General features: G+C 44.6%; 1 protein-coding gene across 2 annotated transcripts; it reads right to left on the reverse strand.

The window, feature by feature from the left end:
• Positions 1–6,851: 6,851 nt before the first annotated feature.
• On the reverse strand, positions 6,852–17,186 carry HEYL (hes related family bHLH transcription factor with YRPW motif like). Of its 2 annotated transcripts, XM_084816180.1 has the most exons (6): positions 16,791–17,186; positions 15,291–15,357; positions 12,319–12,402; positions 9,674–9,755; positions 8,735–8,830; positions 6,852–7,403 (listed from the first exon to the last, which is right to left on the reverse strand). In XM_084816180.1, the coding sequence occupies exons 1-6, from the start codon at positions 16,877–16,879 to the stop codon at positions 7,327–7,329; spliced, it is 495 nt and encodes a 164-aa protein (XP_084672306.1). In that variant the 5' UTR covers positions 16,880–17,186; the 3' UTR covers positions 6,852–7,326. The 2 variants fall into 2 exon arrangements, with proteins under 2 accessions (XP_084672306.1, XP_084672305.1); XM_084816179.1 differs by having other exon boundaries at positions 6,854–8,830.
• Positions 17,187–23,382: the final 6,196 nt, after the last annotated feature.

Here is a 23,382-nt window from a genome sequence, read left to right on the forward strand (position 1 = left end):
TCCCTCCCTAAGGCACTCCGCCATGCCCCCTCTTTAATGAACTTCCACCATGCATTAAAAATGTGGTTGTTCAGGCAGGCATTTGGGGTGGGTTAGGATATTTTTAGAAATACGATGTTTTAATGTGGAATCTTACTGTTTTAAACTATTGTATTATTGTACATCGCCCAGAGTGGCCGGGTGACTGGCCAGATGGGCAATTAAGAAATTTAATAAATAAATAAATAAGAATGACAGCCTGCTTTACCACGATGAGACTAGGCCTGGGTGTCATGTCTGATGCAACCAGGCCTAGTCTCATGGTGGAAAAGTAGACCATCATTCTTGACAATCTGCCTTTCTATATGTTTCCTTATACAACTATTATGTGCCACTGTGGTATAGCGGAATTGCACAAATACACCAGGGTTTTATGCTACCATTCACAAGGATACCAGACTTTCCTCATTAGGGGAAAAAATCTATTGTAATGGTTGCAAAGCACGGGAGAGGCCCTGGAGGCACCTACAAATTACCTTGAGTGAGGAATCCTGAGCTTACAATAAATGCCTTGGGTAGAAAGGCTCTACATCTAACCCAGATCTGTTCAACGGGTTTGCAGCAGTCCTTCTCTTAACAATCATAGGGTAGGAACAGTAGTGCAGCTAGGTAGTTTTAAATGCTTGACTTAAAGGTCTGACAGGGTGGCGGCTTTAGGTGGTCATATGTATTATTTCAGTCGTGAACTAACATTTCTATTCTCTCCCCCCGACACCACACACAGCTCCATGTTTTACAAGTGCTTCTACATTCCTGAAATAATGGAGCAGCCCCACCCCCTCTGTAAGCCAACCCCGACAAAAAGAAATGAAAGTAAATACTCTGAGCATGTGCAGTTTTGCATTTTAAATTCACTTAAATCATAGCATCATCATAACCACAGGAATAAAGTGGAGTTTGCTTCTGTTTTCCTGATGCTAAACACATTTACCTGGGAATAAGCACCATTTTGTTGCAGAAAAGGATAATATATTTTAAAAGTAAAAATAATAAAATGAGCATCTGTAGCCATGCACCTGCCCAGTTCTGTACCCACTTTTAAAAAGAAAGAGAAAAAGGCTGTGGTGATCAGCAGCAGCCCTAGTGAGTCCCGGCATGCCCATGCTGGCCCAGGTGCTGAAGCCACCACTTTGTAGGTGGTCATTTGCGGGTCCTGGACATTAGCCCTGAGGTTTAGCCCTAGTTGCAGTACTGGAAGGCACCCTAAGAGGTCATCCACCTAACCCCCATCCCATAATAATCCCCACAGTGGCAAACACAAGTTTGCTGCTGCATAATGTACAAAGCAGCCCAAAGAGAGGATGAGACCACATTCATGCACATTGTAAAAAAAAAAAAACAACCCAAACAGTAGAACACACCTGAAAGCTTTTCCTTTGCCTGTGGTTCTTGGCTGACATTAGTTTGGAAGGCTTCTCTAAAGATCAGGCATGGATACCAAAACTGCTTCCATTTGGAATGAGAGAGGCTCCCAAGAGTAAATGCTTCTTCCTGAAGCAGTCACTGCATTGCATTTGTTGCACAGATTGTCTTGAAACAGCCACAGTGTATTTGCCTTTTCATTTTGGTTTCCAACATTTCCAGCCAGCTGACATACTTCTAATGGCTTTGACAGCAGGGGGCAGGCGTAGATTACATACTTTCTCTGAGGTGCAGAATGCAATCCCACTGTGTGTGTCACATCTACACCAGCATTACTTTGGCATAATGTAGTTAGGATTTTATGCACTCCCAACAGTAAAGCCAAAAGCAAAACAAGACCAGTACAGCCATAGTTCAGCACACACTTTGCATGCAAATGTTTCCCAGGTTCAGTCCTTGTTCACTCCTGGCAGGGCTGGCAACGCTTCCTGTGACTCCCTGGAGAACTGCTGCCAGTCAGTGTTGACAAGACTGAGTTAGATGGACCATTCATCTGACTCCGTATGAGGCCGCTCTCCAGGCTTCCTCACAGCTAACATAGCAGCACTGATAGCCACGCCCACAGCAACCTCGGCAACTACTCTGCCATCCACCAATCACAACATTGTATCCCAACAATGTCCCCTGCATCACCTAGCATGCACAGAATGCACCAGTTACAACACAGGGACTGCAAAAGGCCTCCAAGGTGTTGCCCTACCCAGCCAGCCTTATAGCCCAATGGGTCGGAGGCCTGCATCGAAAGGCCACATCTCACGCCTCCCTGACAGTGGTCAGAACTATCCATGCTACATGGGCATCTGTGCAAGGGGAAAGGGGAGTGTCACGTGCAGAAAGAAGAATGGAAGCTACCACAGCAGGCAATCCTAGGAGCTGCTGGGTGGCTCAATGGGAGAGAGCAGTGCACTTAAGGACAGATGATGGTGGCTGCAGCCAGCCCAGGGAGATGTAGAAATGATCTCTGCAGAGCAAAGCCCGCCTGTTGGATGGTCTGTCAACAGCCCTGATTGGTGATGCAAAAAAGTGGGAGGAAGCAGCGGCCCCACTCTACCGAGCAGCCACAGGAACAAGACACCTCTTAGGGCCTAGCCTGTGACACAACCCCATATGAACCCAGCCCTATAGACCAGGACTGAGAAGGAAGGAGTTAATATGGAGCTGTAGCCCTAAAGAACAGTCCAGGCTGAGCACACATGAGGTCTTAAGTTCAGATCCTGACTCTGGTCACTTGATTCAGCCTATTTCTTCCGTCTTTCCATAAAGCTGGCACTTTTTATTTTTGCTTCAGGGTGGCTGCGTGTGTGTGAAGGGAATGAAGGGATAGAATAGGGGATGAAGGGATCCTTGCTTTGAGGGTAAGGGAAAATAAAGCCTTTTTGGCTTCAGCCAAATTTTCGCTTTCATTTGAGAGAGGAATGGTTCTCCCTTTTTTCTGAACATGTCTTTTTCTTGGCATTGAGACTTTGGGCTGTCCCCCACTCCCTCCAGCCCCAAACCAGCATTTCTGAGCCAAATGCCTGGCTCCTGAGCAGCTTGGTTTAGTTTCCCCCTTCTATTTTATTTTACTCACTGGTGTGGCTTTTGGGCTTCAGCACCATTTCGTTTTGAAACACTTCCCCCCCCCTTTCTACCTGAATTAATGTTCCTATCTGGACTCTGCTGAGTCTTACACCTTGGACCCGGAGAGAGGTCTCCTCCAATCTACATCTGGGTCCACAAAAGCCTCTTCTTCAGATCTCTGCTTGGTATAGGTAGCTATGCATTCATTTTAATTCCTACCCCCACACTTCCTTGTCTCTAAAGATTTGGACTATACTGCTATATAGTTGAAAGCTTTAAACATTGCATTTAACCAGTCTGGACTAGTGGAAGTTTAAATGGAGTTAAGTAACAATTCAAACTGCTGCTACTTTGGACTACTATAACTTTTGTATGTCCTAGCTATTCCGATTGATACTCTAATGCAGTTTTCCTAATACTGTTTTTTCTAATAGGGCTCAGCAAGAGTTAAACTGTAGTTTACTTTGCATGGTGTAACCTTTGCATGTAATCCGTGTGTTTTATGGGTACAAATGTATTTTCTCTGTAATCATTGCACGTTTCACATTTTACTTCTGCATGTGATGTCCTTTTGCATTTACTTTTTTCAATAAACCATATCTTAAGACTTCCTGTGTGGCATGTTTTCATTTGTTTAACAAGTTGAAAGGGCATTCACTGTTTTCCTCCCAAAGTTGTAAAATATATTTTAAAACATATTGAACTTTTTAATATCCTAAGTCATCTCTGGCTACACTTTCTCGCCCACTGGGGCAAAGTCAGAACCTCATTTTCAGGCTGTTTGTCCTTACAGTCCCAGGACCAAACTACAGGTGATGGGGGGGCTGCTGCATTTGTTCTTCATGTGTCTGTCCCATTTATAAGGGTGGGAGGTTAAATTTAAACAAAGGAGTGCACAGGTGAGAAGAGCTGGAAAAGTTCTGTTTCCAACCCACAGCTTGCTTTCCCCGGGGAGGGGGGGGGGTCTGCATGGGGGATTTCCTACAGATTGGGAACATTTTGAGGTCCTTCATAGCACATGACGTTGTGGCAAGTGTGCTGCCAACCAGCAGCTTCTGTCTTGAAAAGCCACATTATTGGAAAGTCATTTTATTCCATTTTTTCAATTAAAGTGGCTCCCAGGCAGTTCTGCTGCAGCGTGCCGCATTCCTCCATATTAATTCCTGGGCCTGCCTTTGTGACCTGGCAGTGACGTGGTCAAGGGGTGGGGCCACCCCTCCATTCACTCATTTCCTCCATTGGCACTACAATCCTCAGGGAGAGTAACTAGAGTAACTACCCTGCCTTTCTGACTCATCAAAGCGCTATTGCGGTATTTCAAGCCTTCAGAATCGTGCTGCACTTCCTTTTTGCCCACGGGAGTAACTAGCCTCCATTTCCCTGTCGAGAGCCGTCATTATGCACTTCTCTGATGTTTGTGTTACTGCACTTCTCTGATGTTGCATTAATTCGCTTCTCTGATGTTGTGTTAATTCACTTCTCTGATGTCATGTTAATTCACTTCTCTGATGTTTGCTTTACTTCACTTTTCTGATGCAGTAAAATGGTCTGGAAGCTATAACTCTGTGACTGCTGAAATGGGGCAAAATTGGGGTGGTGGGGGGTGCTCTCATGGGGAGCTTTCAGATGCTGCACTGGATAATCTGGGATTTCGGCTTCTTCATGGAAGTGAGCGAAAAGGGAGCTTATACTCTTTCCTTTGACATTAAATAAATGCACATTAGGGCTTTATCGCAGTAGCGATCTATCATGGTATCAGGATCACAGGGGCAGAGAAGCCTGCCATTGGAGCAGGGAGAAGTGGCCAGTGAAAAAGAAAGGGGGGTTGAAGCTATAACTCCCTGAATGTTTGCTGGAATGGGGCTTATTTGCAGTGGTAGTGTGCTCTCATGAGAAGCGAGTATCTAGCCTGCCGTTTGTCATTCATAAAAGCACTACAGCGCTGCTTCTAGCCTTTGGAATTGTGAATTAGTTACTCTCCGTTCATAATAATGTAGTAGCAGGGGGGGAGCCTGGACAGGGGTGGGAAACAAGCCTCTCTCATTGGTTGAGCAGCCCCTGCTGGGTTAATAACATTCAATTCTACTCCACCCACCCGACCCAGAAGTATGTTGATTCCAAGTGCTGTGTGACCCGTGAAAAGCGGGGGTTCAGGTACGGTCTACTCCACATGTCTGGCTTCATGTGTCCCTGACGGACCAAAGCCAATTTCCTGAAAATGCTGAGAATTCCCATGATGCGCTTCTCCTTCTGTTGTCATGTAGATGGCCCCCTGGTCTGTCATGTTTCCCCATGACCAGCTCCAGAACTGGAAGTGAGTAGGAGCAACTTAACAACGAACTGCTGGTGTCAAACATAGCGATTAGGAATGTCAGAGAAATATGCAAGGGATTCAAATGAGTTCAGATTTCTAAGAAATCCAACTTGTGGATTCTACAGCAGACCTAAGAATCTTGTCATTTTATGCAAGTTATATTTTGACGTGAATCTACAAATATATTTCTAATAAAAATGAAAGCTGGATCAAGGGATTTTTCATTTACTAATTCTTGTTAGTACAAAACCAAAATTGAAAATTCACCTAAAAAAAAATTTGGTATATGCTTTGTTTGAAGTATATTGATCAGCTGTGGGTAGTTAACTGTCAGCCAAAGGCTTCCAAAATACTGGAACTATAGATTAAAAGCAAAGGCCAAATCTGTAAGAGTACATCCCTATTAGCAATGAACTGCAGTGTGGCAGCGTGAGAGAGGGAGGTGGATTCAGCCATCTTTGCTTGTTGTGCCAGCAGCCGCTTGAAACACCTGCCTGCACACACAAGCTGCTTCCCACCTAAACTGTTCCGCATTCCTCTTTGAGGACATGGGATTCCGCTTTCATTGCTTAGCAGCATGGGGTGTTTCATCCTTGCATTCCAAGTTGGAGGCGTGAGGTTGAGTTCCTGTGGGTGTTTGTATCGGCCATCCTGAGACAGGCAGGATATCTAAAGAAAAGTCTGGGGTTTCCGACATGTGTTATCAGGCCAAGGCCTTCTGCTGTTTGTGCAAAGTGTTTCTTTATGTACCAAGTGTCCTTTCACCTGTAGATTTCCTATCACCAGACTCCCCACTTGTGTGCTCAAAGTTCTCTGGACAGAAAGCTGGAATGGTGCAGCCCTATCAAGGGAGAAGGGGGGTTCCTGTCTGGAGAGTTTATGCCGCTCTTGGCGTGCAGTGACTGGCAATGCTTCATTATGGCTGTGGGAGAGGGAGAGCAGTCAGAGCAGTCATCTGGTGCTCTCTATTGACTTCAAGAGGGGTGTGCTTACTGAGGACAGCTCTTTCGTTGTTTTAACTGTACACCAGAGAGAGGTGGGATTTTGCCCCCGGAAAGCATAGGGTTGTGCTTTTAGTTACTTCCCTATTTCTCACCTTTTTGCTGCAAGAACAGGATACAAACAATACTTCAAATATTCTTTCATTTACAATTTATATTAATTTGACTTGTTCTTGTATTTGTTTTTGTCAATATGTTATCAATTTGTAAATTAAGAAAATTATGAAAAAGTTAATGTGGTCCTTTTTTGCAATTGTGGTTTGACATCACCAAATTTAATATTTAATAGGATTGTGTGTGTTTTTGTTGTGAATTGCCTTGGTGATCCTTTTGGGGTCTAAAGGCAGTGTATAAATATTTCTATAAATAAAAGTAAATACTATTTGTACTCTAACCTTAACAACACAGCACCATTCATAGTAATATCCCAGATTCACTCCCTGGGATTTGGGTAGTGGCATTATCATTGATCCTCAGGTACTTCTCTAGGGAAGAACGAAGGTTTTAGCTTGTTTAAATGACATTTACTTTAATGTCCAACCCAGAAAAACACACTGTTACAACAGCAGATTTTGTGAAACACACCAGCAGTTAAAATACTTTTATTGCCAAATGTCCATCAACTGCCAATGAAACTTTAGAGGCATTCTGCATTGTCCAATGAGCGGGTGTATACATTCTAAAACAAAGGTAAACTCTAGGAAAATATGCCTCTCACTTTTATAAAAACAGGGTCATTATTCCACATTGCCTGTCACCCGGTGGAGACATTTAAAGCATATTAAGAGCAGAAGTTGCCCTCTCTTTTGTGAAGAGTTCACTCTCCAAAGTTACATTTGACAGTTTTAACATGCCCACCAGATACGTAAATTGTATCTTTCTGCAGCTTACCAATTGTATGACTCCAGGGTGAGGGGAATTTTATATCATCAGTTTTTGCTGTTGCTCATTTTCAATCCTTTTTGCTTTCCATTCTGATTTCTCCCATGTCTAGTTTATCTTTTTCTTTCTAAGCCGGCATCCTCTTCCTATCACATGCCTGAAGGAGGCTGGAGTTCCAAGTGACACTGTGTGTGTGTAAGTAAATTGAACATAAAACTGTAACCTTTGGTGGCTTTCTTAAGGCATGCGCTAGAGCCTTAAGGGGAGTAGGGGGAATATAAGGGATAATCCAAAGTTTACTAGAGTCAACATATAAACATTATAGTTGACTTTAATGGCTTGGGCGCAAGCACAAAAGGAAAAGAAGATACAGAAGGATCACTATCTGCACAATGGTGGCCATTTCCCCAATCCCTCATTAAACAAACAAACAGTGCACAGGTATTCTATAAATCAAGAGGGGAGTGCACAGGCTGAACCAAACAAAAGAAAATAATGCTTAGGTTGTTCATGACTAGAGTGATACAACAGAGAGTGCTCAAAAATGAAAGGAATTTTTTTAAAATTCCCAAAATGGAGGAAAGGTGTGTATTGTCAAAGGCATCAACCGTCAGATGCTTCTGCGGAGTGCTCCCAGCTGGAATGAAAGTGTGGTAGCTGGGGAGAAAACCGCCATTTTCCCAGCTGTGTTTCCTCGCAAATTATTATTATTATTATTATTATTATTATTCCCGCCTTTTTCCCAATACTGGGACTCCAGGCGGCTTTACAACATTAAAACTTGCAAAGACTTCACTTTCCCCATATAGAAAACCAGTTGCCTGGAAAGGCCTTTTTATATATGCAAAGCAGTTGCAGGAATAAGTGCTGAGTTCAGCTTTGTTTTGTTTTTGTAAAAACTGGAGCTGATGAATGAGTTTGGACTCTGTTCAGGGAAAGGATCAGAAAGCTCCAATTTCAGTCATCCAAGAGTAGCGGAGTCTAGCGGTCCCCGTTTTGATTACTGATCCTTGAGTAGGAGGGTTCAGAGCAGGAGGAGAAGTGTAAATTGGTGTTACTGGAACTGTAGCTGAAGAAGCGGAGGAAGAGAACAGAAATGCAGCAAAATGGCTGCTCTTGTGTGCTGCTGCCTCCCTTACACTCTTGCTGGGTGCAGAACTGGGAGCAGTCAATGTCACCAGTGGTGGCCTAATTCTTCGGGATAATGCAGTTCTATCAGACAGGATGCTAGGGCAGACTGATGGGACAGCATTTGGGATTTGGCAAATGGGGGCTGTTCTTGGGGTAGGGCCTGGATAGACTACTGATGAAGCAGCCAAGATTGCTAAACCAGGGGCGCACTCCCTCCCAGGTATATGGACCTGGGTGGAAGGGGCTGTCAATTTAGGGAGAAGTGATAAAGGCCAGGGCTGAAAGGACAGGAAGGACGCTGTTACAGGGGGCGGCTCCATCTCAACAACATAGTTGTTCAGGTGGGAAAGGAGCCGAAGCCGGACAGGATCAGTGCTGCTCTGACCTTCAAGGATGCCCAAGTATCTCACCACTTCAGTGAGACACTCACGAAAACCAATGGTCCTGTAATCCACTGCCAAGGCTCGAGCATCTAAGAAACCTGTATTGAAAATAAAAGCACAGATGTCAGCCCTGTGTCCAGCCACAGGACACACATCAAGGTGCAATCCTATACCTGTTTACCTGGGAGTAAGTACCATTGAACCCAGTTTTTTTTTTTAAAGAGGGTCTAGCAGGGGCAGCACCCCAATACAGACTGAGATCCTGGCAGCAGAGTAAGGGTTGGGTAGGGGAACATTAACCCTTTGCTCCCTGCTGTAGTCCTAATCCAGAATGCCCCACCCCCCAAGCCCTTCTATTTGCTCTTTTTAAAAAAAAATCATTCGCATAATTGGTAATTGCACGAATGGTGTTGCATCTAGCATGGCCCTCAGACCATAGCAGGATGAGAGATGTGCCAGGGAGCCATTTGTACAAATCAGTCACCACATGCTCGCTTCTAGAGCAGCATCTGACAGACTAGTGACTGGAAGAGGATAGCCAGGGCATCTCTACACCAGCCTAAAATCCTGCATTTAAAACAGGGCTTTCTACTTCCATTTTAAATGCAGGATCATGACTCCCTTTTTCACATGTTTCCTTTTCCCCCACCCCTTCCCCCTCCTTCTCCCCACATCTTTCATTGATCTCACTCCTCTTCTTGCCACTTTTACTCTTTTCACAGAGGAAACTGAAGCAGAACACAATGGGGTAATTTGATAGCTCATTATCTGCATTCTATTTAAAAACGGAACAAAGGGCATTTAGTGCAGGAGATGCCTTGAATGATCACGGCCTCATGTAAAGAGCCCACAAACTTCCATGAAAGAGCCATCTCAATCGCAGGATAAAAGCTCCGTGTGAAGGAGCCCCAAGAGTGTAACATGGAAGACAAATGTCTTACCTGTGCCCCCAGTGGCATGAAGCCTTTTTAAGTGGTCTACTGTCATCTGCAATATCTCTGCTTTCTCCAGTTTGGAAGAGCCCTGTTCAGTGAACAAAAGAGGATTCTAATTATAAATGTGTGTGTCAGAGGGCCACTTCATGCGTAGGGGAAAGTAGGCAAACTGAATGCATATGGTAATGTCCAATTGTCTCTCCCTCTCTCTCGCAAACACACGCACATTTTACTCTGTATAAAAAATAATGATAACGATATATGCAATGATTTACACACTTTTTCGTGCTTCTTCCTACATGGATGGCTCATCATCCCCTTTCCCCCACCCTCCTCAGATACTTCCTGACCAAGAGCTCCTAGCACTACCAGTCAAAAAGTATTGTGCAGCTATTCCATTTTTCCCTCAACAGCGTTCTTGTGGAAATAAAAAAGACAGAAGAAGCAGCATAAAATTCCAGGACTGAAGCAGAGCAATTGCACAATACCAGCCTCATCTGGAAGCACTTCCAGTCTTGGCTCCTCTGAAGCCGGACTGGGGGGGGAGGCTGACTGACAGGTGTAGATCTAGATCAGAGAACGTGGCTTCTCACTCTCTTTCCTCCTCCCTTCTTTCTCTTCATGGTTTGAGCTTTTCCCAAACTGCCTGCCTGCCACAATTGCTACATCGTTGACATTCACCACAATTGCTACCAGCTACCACACAGACACAAAGAGTTTCCAATTCAGATTAAAGCTGAGATGGGTTTTTTTAATTTCCCCAAGGACTTCAGTTACGCGATATCCCTGAGGTGAAATAAAATGCAAAGGCTTTGGGGTGGGGGGAGAAGAAGGGAAGAGGGGAGGGCGCTATCTCTAGGTGCACACTGACTTTGCTCGCTTCTGAGCACTATCGAGGCAAACCAGCAGGAGAAATTGCCTGCGGAAGAGTGTTCTCACCTGGGCAGAGAGCAGTGGCTTGTGAACTGCTGGAGTGGAGGGAAAGAGCAGCAGCCTGTCTGCCTGCCTGTCTGCCTAGGGATCCCAAGCAGAGAAGGAGTAGCATCCTCTGTCTGTTTGGAGTGGATCGAGCAAGGAGAGGGGGGAGCCTAGGGGGCTGCAAGGAGCAACTGCTGCTTAATGAGGAAGCAGAGAGACCCACAAAAATGAAATGGCAGAACTTGGAAAAACAAAGTGGCTGCAGCATAAGGAAAGAGGATTTTGTGCTTGATCCAGCCTTCCCCCATCTCTCTCTTGTCTCAGTTCGGCAGCTGATAAAAAGAGAGCTGTTGTGATGTGGTCAGGGATGGATGAATCAGTTTCAGTTACTCTCAGTTTCTCCCCTTTTCCAAATTTAAGTTTGATTTGTTTTGAACTTTGAGATTTTTTTTTTAATTTACATGAAAATTCATAAGCATTTTTGTGCATATTTCTCTTAATACAGTACATGCATTTTTGCCTAATATACACATTTTTGCAAGCAATTTTCTCCAATATAATGAATTTTTTAATCATTATTTCCCCTAATATATGCATTTTTGTGCACATTGTTTAATTGGAGAACTCCATTGTAAAATTTGGAGAAATGCAAATTTCGAAGGATAACTGAGTTTCAGTTCATATAGTGGTTAAAAAGTGCAAAATTAGGTAAGATGCAAACTGAACACATTTGTCCACCATCCCTAGGTGTGGTGATAGACTCAAGCTCTGAAAATATAATTGCCCATGTCAAAATCATACCTCTTGGAAAAACTGAAGAGTAGTCTTAAGGCATCTATCTACACCTGCAGAGATAGTACTGCTTTTTTCAAAAAAAAAAAAAAAAAAAAAGGCAGACTTTTATCAGTCTGAGAAAAAGCAGCAGAAGAAGACGACGACAGAAAACACAGGAGGCTTTTGATTCCACCACAATGTCATGCACAACCCACCCACCGCGCTGTAAAAAGTGAGTAAACAAAGGACTTTTCTATATGAGGCATTTATTATGTGCTTGTCATTCCCTACTCATGGTTGTTTACAGGGCCTTTAGACAACATCATGACTTTCCAGTTTCAGTTCTGTGTCTAACTAGCACTTTCAGCAGGGTTTTTTTTAGAGCAGGGGAAATGTGGCATTTAATTGTGAAAGTGAAAGAACCCATTTTTTCACTTATGTATCTGCGCTACCACAGTGCCATCTAGAGGTTATATAGCAGAAAAGCAGGAAAGGAAACACTCTTCATGTAGTGCTCCTATCTTGCTTCTGTGATGAAAGTGAAAGTAGGTAAACCAATTAACAGCCGATTAACTGCCTTGTGTAGAAAAGCTCAAAGCATGACAATTGCTCACTCACCCCTCCGTCTGGAAGGAGGCATTTTGTTTTTCCATCCCAGAGAGAAGCATGCCACTTATTCTTCACTGGAAGTGGTGCCTCCTCCTACAACATCAGTTGAAAAACATTCTTTGAAGAGGGGCATTCATCCAAGTACCAGCCAAAATGGATCCTGCTGGTTGCACAATCAAATCCCAGGGCTGGATGTTTGCAGGAATCCCTCTTGCTGCTTTGAATAATTTATGCCTCTGATCTTCTCTCTCCATTCCTGTTTATATAATCAAAATGCCTATCCTGGTCCTGTTAGAACTTGTGCATGTGTGTGGGGGGAGGGGAGCCTTACGGGAGACAGATGCACCTACCTGCTTCTCAAAGGCAGTGGGAACCAAGCGCCGCAGCTCAGACAGACTGCTGTTGATACGGTCCCTGCGCCGTTTCTCAATGATCTGCAATGACAACAGAAGAGGAGAACCCTGCATGATTGGCACCATTCTCTGCCACCTAAGGCGTGCAAGTCTGTACACATTTACTGAGGAGTAAGCTCACTGAGGGTGCAATCCTATGGCTGCTAGTCAGCGGCTAGACAGCCACAGGATAGGTTGGTTCCTGGGAACCACCCTCGGAGCCCGCACTCCTTGTAGGCAGTGCAGTTTGGCCCCGTGCTCTGCGCTCCTAAGAGGAGCGCAGAGCAACAAAAACAGGGCATTCTGCAGGGCGGGGCGGTGAGGGCGGATGCGCCGTTCTGATGCTTCCTGTTGTCAGGAGCGCTCTGGCGACCCCAGTAGATTCCAATAGCCAACTCAAGACACAGAGGAAAGGATTTCTTTTCAAAGCTTTAATCCTTTTACAACTTAATGACTCTTTCAGATGCTGATCACCAGCGACTAAAGCAAGGAACAGCAGGGTGGCCTAAGCTTCAAGTAGTCAGTTGATCCCTGTTTGAAAGAGAGTCACTTGAAGACCCTGAACTTATGGGCTAGGGAGAGATCCTCCCTCTTTCCCTTGGGTCCACGGGAGGCAGCCGTTGCTTGCGCACCAAACGGGCGCTACGCCTCCTTTCCGCACCCTCCATCGCTCGTCGCTCTTTGCGTCTGCGTCGAGCATCTAAGAAGCCCCCCTCCCGCATTCCCTCACTGCCAGGGTCGCTCTCTATCTCTGGAATGCTGGCAGGAGGAATCTCTGCCAGGTGCTGAGCCTGGGAGGGATGCACTGGCCCCTCTCCCACGGATAGCTGTTCCTCCTCAGAATCCAAACTGCTTTGAGGCTCTCTGGGCTCAGTTTCCACCCTGACACCTGTGCGTCGTCCGGCGTCCACCCCGCCCCGCTTTGCCCCCTGAAATCCGCTGTCTAGCCGTAAATGCAGGGCAGCTGAAGCGCAGGGGGATGATCCCCTCCACACTGCTCCTGCAGTCTGCCTGCATTGGATAGGCAGTCGCCTCCAAGTTTGCAGGCAGGAGCCTATCCCGATAGGATTGCAACCTGAGACTACCTTCTGAGTATATGTCTGTAGGATTCCACTGTAAGTAGGCTTCCTTGCAGCAAAAACAAGCAAGGAAGAGCCAAGATTCTATCAAATTATGTTATAATTTTAAAACCAGTTTTGTATTGCTCTCTTATTTGTTTTAACTTGATTCTGTTAGCCACCTCAGATCTTTTTTTATGAGAGAAAGGCTGGATATGTCTTTTAAATCAATGAATTAAATATATATGCTCAACTACTTCCTAGCCAAACACGAAATGATGCTTCTGCCTCTATGTACAGCTTTACATGAATGCAGAGATCCACTGTGCAGATAGTTGTACAGATGTACACCCAGGCTGGATTAAGGCTATTTTAATCCTGATTTAAATCACTAAGAAAAAGGGGCAAATTTAAAACATTGATTTTAATTTTAAAATGCTATTATTTATTTACTTCCTTGATGGAAGTGCATCCTAATTGGTGGCTACAGCCATAAAACATATTTGTTTGAAACAAAATAAAGCCATTGTACAACCTGAGAGCGTCCTCTGTAAATGTCTACATTATAAGCCCCTAGTAACAAGCTATAATATAAGCACACAAACTATTGTGCTGTATGATAACCATTGTGCTGTTTTCCCCACAATTATGAACAAAAGAAGCCTTTCATAAGTTAATAACCAGGTCATAAGTTCACTTCTAAGATATTATGGGTTGGATCCAGAGTTCTGCTCACAGAATGGGGCACTCTCAGGTCTTGTCTCCCTCTCCCCTGCAGTGCCCCACACCCGCTGAAAATCTGCTCTGGAGGGTTCAGGGACCTTCCTCAGAACTGTGTGGGGCATGGCTTGGGGAAACCGGCAAGCATCACCTCCTCCTCCCACACATCTGTTCACAGAAGCCGCTCCTGCATCAGTTCAAGGAAAGAGCCCTTCTGCAGATGGGATTACTCTTTCCATTTACAAAGGGCGCCTTTAGATCTAAACCTATATGTTTGCATTACGTTCAGATTTCATTTTAAACCAGGTTGATGTTGTTTTTAAAAAGATAAATCTATTGTTGCTGAAACGTTAACAAAATTAAAATCCAATTTAAAAAATTAAAATCTGATTTTTAATTTTAAGGAAATAATAATTTGTTATCCACCCTCAGTGCAACTCAGATGCACAGTCAGAAAAGCAGTGTGCACAGTTGGATGCACAGACAGCATACATCACAAAAGTCCTATATATTCATTCATTCATTCACATTATTTATAACCTGGCTTTCAGGACAAGTCCTCCCAAAGCAGCCTGCAATAACGAAACGAAACGTTTTTCAAAATACAGCATCAATACACCTTAACGGCAGCCTAAAAATAGTTTTAAATAAATGAATCCACATAATAAATTACTAAGAACAGAAGCAAAACAAAAGACAGCAACAGATCAATCAAAGCCAACAGAGAGGTCATTACGCCCTACTTAAAACTCTGAAGTGAGGGAGCCGACCAAAGTTCTCAGGGGAGGGAGTTCCAACAATGTGGAGGTAACCCTTAAAAGGCCCCGTCTGGAACGCGCCAACCTGATCAGGGCTCGTACTTTCAGAGAGTGATTGACTACCCCACTCCTGCAAAACCTTGGGGAAGGAGGGCTAAACAGCAAATCTGGCTACACAGTAGTAGACAATGATGGATGTGGACCTGGGCTCACTGACATCTCGCCCGCCCGCCCCATCATTCCATTTCAGCCTTGGTTCCTAATGTAAAATTTGAATTATAGCCGCCTACCTCACTGGTTGTTATGAGGGCAAATAATAAGAAACGCAAATCACTTTGCTCATTCAAACAACTCTCTAAAAATATTATCCGGTTTTAGATTATACACCACTCACCCCTCTGCGCTTCTTTCTTGCTTGCATCTGAGATGTTGTTGTGGGAGAAACGGACCTAGGCTTTTGGCTAAATAGAAACAAAAACAGAAAAGGTGGGATGTGGAGGACAGTCCATTTTGCAGATACAAATTTCAGTACCCAAATGTTTCTTGCAATCCATCTCCTGGGCTCCAAAGGCTTTTAAAGATACAATTTACATAATTTGTCAAGTCTTAAATTGACACCTCTCCCCAATTCTGCCCCCTTAGGGTCAGTTTTTATATAATGTTGATACAGTCTAGATTATTTTTAAAGAATTATTATCTGAAAACAACAAGTATCAATATATATGACAGACACAGAGTCACCCCATATTTCTAACAACAGGCCTCTATCAACTTGGAAAAAACACAGATTGAAGTGGGGGAATGGATGTCTGAAAAGGAAAGCTAAAATCCACAGGGCTGAAGGGAGAATAGTAAGGCTTCTACATTCCTGGGCAGTGACTCTTCCGATCTCCCTTGCTGATGAACCATTCAGGCATGGTTATCCTATCTTCTGTGGTGGGAGAGAACGCACTGCACAGCTCAAAATAAAAGAGGATTCTGATGAGAAAGAAACGAAGGAGAGCGATCTTCACCAAACCTCAGCCAGAACGGCAAGACCCCAGACAGAAGCCTTGCCCACTCCTGTCATTCCTGTTCAGCTGCCATAAGTCTAGCAGCTCCATGCTTATGCTGTGCCTGGACACAGGATATGGGTAGGTAAGCCAAATGAATCTCAGTACAGACAAGGCTGAAGGAATGACTGGTGACAGGCCTTGTGGGCTTTGGGGAGGAGGTCTGACTTATTGATGAGGTTTTCATAACAGAGATTTTCCAGCCCTGCCTGTTTCTGGACCCACTGTTGCTCCGATGCAAGGCAGCCAGGAGCACTTTGCACCAATTCCAACTTATGAGAAGGATAAAACCCTTTTTCTCAGATTCAGACATGGGAAGAAGCACTCAGGTCTTCATAACTTTTTGACTAGACTGCTGTGCTGTGCTCTGTGTAGGGCTTTCCTCTGAAGATTGTTTAGAAGTTGCTGCTAGAGTAAGAGTGTTTCTTTGACATCCCAACATTTAAATAGTGAGTGGATACAGTCCTCGGCACCACTGTAGGAAAATTACGAATCTTGCACAAGCCACAGTGAAAAAGCCTGGGCAGCTACATAACAGTACGATCCAACAGAGGCTCAATTTCCCCCATCTGCCACTTAATGTGAAATGAAAGAGACACATGCGGATTAATTGTCCTTTAATGCCTCTGAAAGCAGCATTCTGCAGATAGCTCCCCTTTAAAACAACACTGGTCCCAACATGCTGTGGTTGCTGAAGCTTTCCCTGGTGGTTGTCCTCTGCCGGGTTCCTTCCCATGCATGGACCATTTAGTGTTGCCTTGCACAACATCAGTGGACCTTGACTGGTGCCATTACCACAATCGGGCATCATTTCTCCACCCAGGGGGCTGGTGTTCCCTTACCTTCTACATTCTTCCTCCTCCTTTCCCACATCGATGGTGGCATCTGATTCTGTGTCTGATGAACTCTCCTCCTGGCAAGGCCTCTTCATCCCGAGACACCCTGATGGACTAACCTCCAGCTCCTCACTCTTCCCAGAGCACACTCACTAGTTGAATGGCTCAACTCTTCCTCCGCTGGCTGGCTTCCTCTCCCATCGCCTCCAGTGGGAAAGGAAGGGTGCAGGCGCTGTCCTGTCTGGAGATGCAGAAACGTGTCCCTCCCGTCACCCACTCTCAGCATTTGCCTCTTCTTCCTTTTCTCAGCACATCTCCAACCCACCTCCCTGTGCAACGGCGCAAGGAGATTCCTCCCAGGGGTGAGAGATGACTGATTTCCCCGCTTTCTCAGCTTCTACTGCCCCCTCCCTTCTTGCTGGTTGAGATCCCAACAAATCTTCCTGTAAAACAGCAGTCTGTGTGAACTGTCTCATGCCCCCTCCCTCCCCCTTCTTTTCTTTCCCGGCTTGGTGATTGGTCTCAGCCGCAGTTTAAAAAGACCAGTGACCTTACTGGCAACAGAAAACCGTGGGAAAGAGATGGGACTGATAAAGCCCTGAGTTGTTTGAGGGAAAGAAAGAACAAGAAAGAAGGGGTGGGGGGAGGAGACCGAACACCCAGCCACGTACATGTCTCTGCTGGGCTGCAGGCTTGTATGATTCCGATGACAACCAGCTTTTTCTAAGCTCTTGGGTAGAGGAGAACACATTTTTTTCAAAGGCCCAGTGACCAGGATCAATCAGAGAGTCAACACAGGAGAGCCCAGCAGGCCCTGGGGGACCTAAAAGCCCACCGACACTTGGCGTTGAGCTGAGGGTGATGCATGTCCCAATCACAGTAAAGTTATCTCAGGGCTGGCACAGGCAAGCACCCAAGCGGCAATGCAGGCTTCAATGCATCAAGGAAAAATCAGTCACATGCAGACTTAAAGGTGCATCCCAGGATCCTCTGCGACATTAAGAATTGCCACGCTGGATCACGCCAAAGGCCATTCTGCTCCCACAATGGCCCACCAGATGCTTCTGGGAAGCCCACAAGCAGGGCATGAGCACAATAGCACCCACCCACACATGTTCCCCAGGAACTGGTATTCTGCCTCTGATACCAGAGGTAATATAGCCATCGATAGCCTTGGAAGAGTTCATAACATTGTAAGGGACTCTGGGGCACACCTCTCCAGGGGCATCTCTACACCAGCCTAAAATCCTGCATTTAAAATGGGGCTTTCTGCTTCCGTTTTACACGCAGGATCACAACGACTCCCTTTTTCACCTGCTTCCTTTCCCCCCTCCCCTTTCCCCCTCCTTCTCCCCGTACCTGAATCTTCCATTGTCTTTCATGGATCTCGCCGCTTCTTGCCGCTTTTCCTCTTTCACGGAGGGAACTCAAGCGGAACACAACAGGGTAATTTGATAGCTCATTATCTGCGATCTATTTAAAAACGGAACAAAGGGCATTTAGTGCAGGAGACACCCTGGAGGGTCATGTAAAGAGACTGCAAACTTCCGTGAAGGAGCCATCTCAATCACAGGATAAAAGCTCCATGTGAAGAAAGCCCTAGTGAGTGGTTCAGCCCCCTGGGGCAGCAGAATGCCTTGGGCTGCCCTCTCAAATCAAGCAGGCGGTTGCAGCTTCTTTGTAGGCACCCTGGATCTTCCACATTCAGAGCCCATTTGGTTGCTTTTCTTCTGGCCTTTGCCAATAAGTAAACCAAAATCCAAATTCTGCAGTCACACGTTTTCAGGTTTTTTATTTGAAACATAAGGCATAGAAAGATGTGCATGCATGTGTTTAAATAAAATAAAGCAGCAGGAAAATGTGCCATTGGTCATACACTAAACTGACCCGTGTTTACATAGTGACAGTTATCCAACTTCTCCCTTTTCTGGAGTGGGAAAATGGCAGCCAAGAATAATTGCCCCGTCTGTCCCATGGTTGGTCTGCACTAAAATTTCTTATAAACAGGAGCAGACAAAAACAGCTTCACCAGAGTTCCCACCTATGGTTAACGTTTTCATTCGCAGGGTCACCTTTGTGGTGATTTCTAGTTCTAGAGACACAAATCACACATCCAGGAAGAGCTGCGTCTGGGTTGCTCAGTTTTGTGGATTGTCTTTTGAGAGAACATGAATAGGAGCTGCTGCTCATGGGTCTTTCCTGGAAGATCCATGTGGGCAACAAAGTCTGATGTAAAGTTTTGTTGGAAGTGTGGGCGCAATGCAGTTAGCTTCAAAGATGAAAGAGAAAGGGAGATGTATCTGCATGGGAAGTGAATAGATAGAGAGAGGGCCTCCAAGCTCCCTAAACTATCCTCTGATCTGTACTAACCTTCCTTCCCATGGTAGACTGATAATCTTAGGGTTGCTGACCTCACTTCTCCCTTCCTTCTTCATGCTCTTGCCTCTTGGTGGGCTCTCCCACACTGGAGGCGTTCAAGACGAGGCTGGACAGCCGTCTGTCAGGGATGCTCTGACTTTGGTTCCTGCACTGAGCAGGGGGCTGGACTCGATGGCCTTGCAGGCCCCTTCCAACCCTACTGTTCCGTGATTTTATGATTCTAGGATTCTATCTCGTTGGGTCTCCCTCCATCTTGAGTTGGGGACCCTCCTATACAGCATGTATTACCTGCAATAAATGCAAGTGTTCTTATTCCTTTGACCCAGAGTCTCCAGTGTGATTTCACCAGAGTAGAGCATGCTCCTTCAGCTGGGCTTTCACACAGCTCAGCCTTATCAGGTGTATTGCCATTCTGCCAGCAAATTTTCCCGCACGTATTCCTCCATAGGACCCATTCTAAAAGTATTCCCATGAACGAAGGTATGCTGGAACCAACTAGCCCTGGGACTGAGTGTGCGGCCTGTTCTGGGCAGGAATATATTGCCCCGTCTCCCCCTAGATGGCAGGCTAAGAGCTGGCTGTTTTGGAAGGCCTTTGGGCTGAAATGATATTGCTTCTGCTGCTGGTTTTGCCTCTGTTTTTGGTTGGCTGTCTAGATTGTCACTTATTGTTCTAAGCAGTTGTTGTTTTGTATTGCTTGTGGCGGGAGGGTTCTGTATATAGATTGACTTTTAATTTTTTTGCTGTATGTAGATGGATTTGTATTTAAAGGATTTCTAACCTGCTTTTCAGAGAATACTGTTTTCACTATGTAGTTTACAAAGAATTAAAAGTATGCAACTAATTATCATAATCAATAACAAAATAACATTATTTTATTATCAATAACATTATTATCAATAATAACAACAAAATACCTCCTCAACCCCTCTAATTTATAAGCAGCAATAAAATGTTTTAAAAGCACAGCACCTTAAAATTAGTCAAACACAGAATGGAATAAACATTTCTTTAAGGACTCTTGAAAACTGGAAATTAGGGGCCATGCACATTTCCCTAGGATGGGTGTTCCAAAGGTACAGTGCCACCACTGAAAAGGCCCAGTCCTCCATACCCACCAATCTAACAACTCTCACTCGTGGGCCAGAGACCAGGGCTTCTGATGCAGATCTTAAAAGCTCAGACTTTCCCAACCTGGCACCCTTCTGATATGTTGTACTACATCTCCCAGGATGCCCCAAGGAGTTATAGTCCAACACATCTGGAGGGCGCCAGGCTAGGGAAGGTTGATCTAACTGAACAGAAATTAACTGTTTCTTTTACATTCAGATACAGGGACACACCTGTGTCCAACAGTGTGAAAATCTAAACTTAGAACAACATGTGAAAAGAATCTAGAAGAACTGTATTTTCCATTTGAGATAAACACATACACTGCAGTTCTGACATGCCACTTTCAATTTTTTTTTACATGAGTTTAATACTTCACCCATCTCTTTCAAAGTCAACTTGACAAGGAACCTGAAAGTTTGTGTTGTCTGGAGGGATGGATACACTACATCTCCAGCATCTCACACACAACTGGGGCTGGGGGAAAAAAGAGCTTCATTCCAGCGAACTGGATTTCCACTGGGATATGGTGTGTTTTTAGACACCAAATTGACTGTGAGAAAATAGGCCCTAGGAAGTGTGATATGAATGATTGCAAAGCCCTTTCAGTCTCAGAAATGCGTCTGCTCCAAGTTTTGAATTCCTCTGAGGCTTATGCAAGCTGAAGCACTATGCGGAAGCACCTGGTTTTACAGACGGCAGGATGCAAGAAATAGCATACGGCACATATTTTAAAACTCTAAAAGTTTGGTGGGTAGATTTTTTGTCATTTCCAGAAGTCTCAACAGTCTTAAGAGAGAGAACAATGTTGTCATTTCACTCTCTCTCTCTCTCTCTCCCTGGTTGCTTCCACACAAACAGTTTAATCTGGAATTGCCATCCTGTGTTCGCTCACTTTTTATGGAGAATCCAGGCAATGCTGTTGCCAAATCATTGCATTTCCTGTGAGGTTCTTTGTTTTCTGAGATCTGATTTCTTCTTCTTCATAACTTGCAGTTGCAATACCACCAGTTGCCACGCATCCTCGTTCACACATCCACATGAACACACGTGTAATGACAAATACAGGACTGAAGGGATCTTTACCAGAGGTGTGGGGCGCACACAGCAGATTTATGCACTGCATTTCAACAAAGTGGGGGAAATTGGCTTAGGGCTCAATCCTATGTATGTTTAGACAGAAAAAAGTCCTACAACACTCAGCATTCCCCAGCCTCAAACAACCATCCAAGGATTGGATCCAGATTTAATCATACTTAGAGTAGACCCATTGAAATCAGTGGGACTTAAATTAGTAATTAGTTTAATTAGCTGAATTAAGTCACATTGATTTCAGTGGATCTCGAAGGGCTGAGTGCCCCCGATCTCATCTGTTCTCGGAAGCTAAGCAGGGTCAGCCCTGGTTAGTACTTCGGTGGGAGACCGCCTGGGAATCAGGCTTCCTGCACTGAGCAAGGGGTTGGACTTGATGGTCTTGTGGGCCCCTTCCAGCCCTATGATTCTATGATCTCTTTTCTAGGCATGACTAAATCTGGACCCAACCCCAAAGTTAGATTTTATTTTTACAGATTTTATTCTTCACACACACACATACACACACACACACACTGCCCACAGACATCTGTCTTAGCACTGGCCAGACTTTCTGCCCCACCTGATTGGTTTTGTTATTTTTTAAAGATTTTTAAAGTATTATTATTTTAGCTGCGGGGCTGACACGCTGTAAAGCAAAGCACCGGCCCCAGCACAACCTTTCACCACAAGAATGCCTCTGGCCACCACATGGCCCCCAGATACATTCTTAGAAAATAAAACTGCCAGGCGGCTGAAGGCCAGCACTTCAGAAGAAAAAAAAAAGGTAAGCTGCCATGGTGATGGTGGTAGGGTGCATCCTGGGGGAAAGAGGGAATGGTGAGGGTGAGGGTTGGAGTGAACATCATCTGACTGGCAACAGTCCCTCATGACAGATAAAGACTCTCTGAGAATCTCAAGTAGGTGATTTGATTAGTAATGATGAATGGGAACAGTGTTGCGTTGTCTTTGTTTTTTGCACGGATGGTACGGGGCTTTTATATGTGAGGTTTTTATTGTGTACTCATCATTCCCTATTCACGGCTGTTTACAGGTTCTTTAGACAACATTGTGACCCTCCAGTTTTGCCTCTGTGTCTAACCAGCACTTTCGCTGAGTTTTTTAGAGCAGGGAAAATGCAGCATTTAATTGTGAAAGTGAAGGAAAGTGTGATTTGTGTTATTTCCTCTTGAGCTGGTCTTTGACTCTAATAAAGTTTTATTCTGTTCCTCTTGTGTATTTGTGCTATTCCACTATACCATAGTGCCACTTAGAGAAGAAAAGCAGGAAAGGGAACGCTCCTCGTGTAGTGCTCGGATCTCAGTTCTGAGATGAAACTGAACGTAGATACAGCGGATTAACAGCCAGTTAACTGCCTTATGTAGAAAAGCTCACAGTTATATAAATAAAAAAATCCATAAAAACTACATTTATAAAAAAAGGTGTTTGGGATGAGGGATTGCTGTTGCACATGGTGTGTTCCCTTGTGCCGCTTTAGCTTCCAGTTGACAAATTTGGCAGATTTTTGTGTTGTTTTAAAAAATGTTGTCAGTGGATTAGAATAATATGAGCCCACCAAGAGAAGCAAAACTTCTCTCAAAGTACTATCTACTTTCTTAAAAGCTTTTGTCAGTCTCCAGCTTGACTGACAGTGACAGAAGCCTGTTCTCTGAAAAATATAACCTTCTGACATACTTTGTATGGATAACTCAGCAGCCCTGGTATTCTTTTCCTTTTTTGTATGGGAAGCCCTCGCTCCAGTGGTCACTCTCATCATGGCACATTTACCTCCTTCTGGTTAGGAACAGAACTCTTCTTCCAGATGCAGCCTTTTCTGGACTTTCTTTGAACTTTCATCACGTCAGCTCAATTACAGTGCAGTAGATGACATATTTTTTTCTAGGATTGCTCCATGTTATGAATACAGCAGAGACTCCAAAGTGGCTTAACTCTCTTATAATCAAATCCATACTCATTCTAGCTTGTGCTGCTGGCAAGCAGTTTGGTAAAGTCACTGGGGATTGCAAGCATCGTATGA

Source organism: Heloderma suspectum, chromosome 10 (assembly GCF_057233095.1).
Source record: "Heloderma suspectum isolate Gila_16-S chromosome 10, 16-S_ref, whole genome shotgun sequence".
NCBI classification, from domain to species: Eukaryota; Metazoa; Chordata; class Lepidosauria; order Squamata; family Helodermatidae; genus Heloderma; species Heloderma suspectum.

Bases quoted from the DNA above. Each gene is read 5' to 3' on its own strand.
- HEYL (XM_084816179.1), bottom strand. From the start codon at position 16,879: ATGAAGAGGCCTTGCCAGGAGGAGAGTTCATCAGACACAGAATCAGAT. The intron at 15,358-16,790 runs GTAAGGGAACAC...GTTTCTATTTAG, and splicing joins GAGGAGGAAGAATGTAGAAG to CCAAAAGCCTAGGTCCGTTT. The intron at 12,403-15,290 runs GTGAGTGGTGTA...TTGTCATTGCAG, and splicing joins CAAGAAAGAAGCGCAGAGGG to ATCATTGAGAAACGGCGCAG.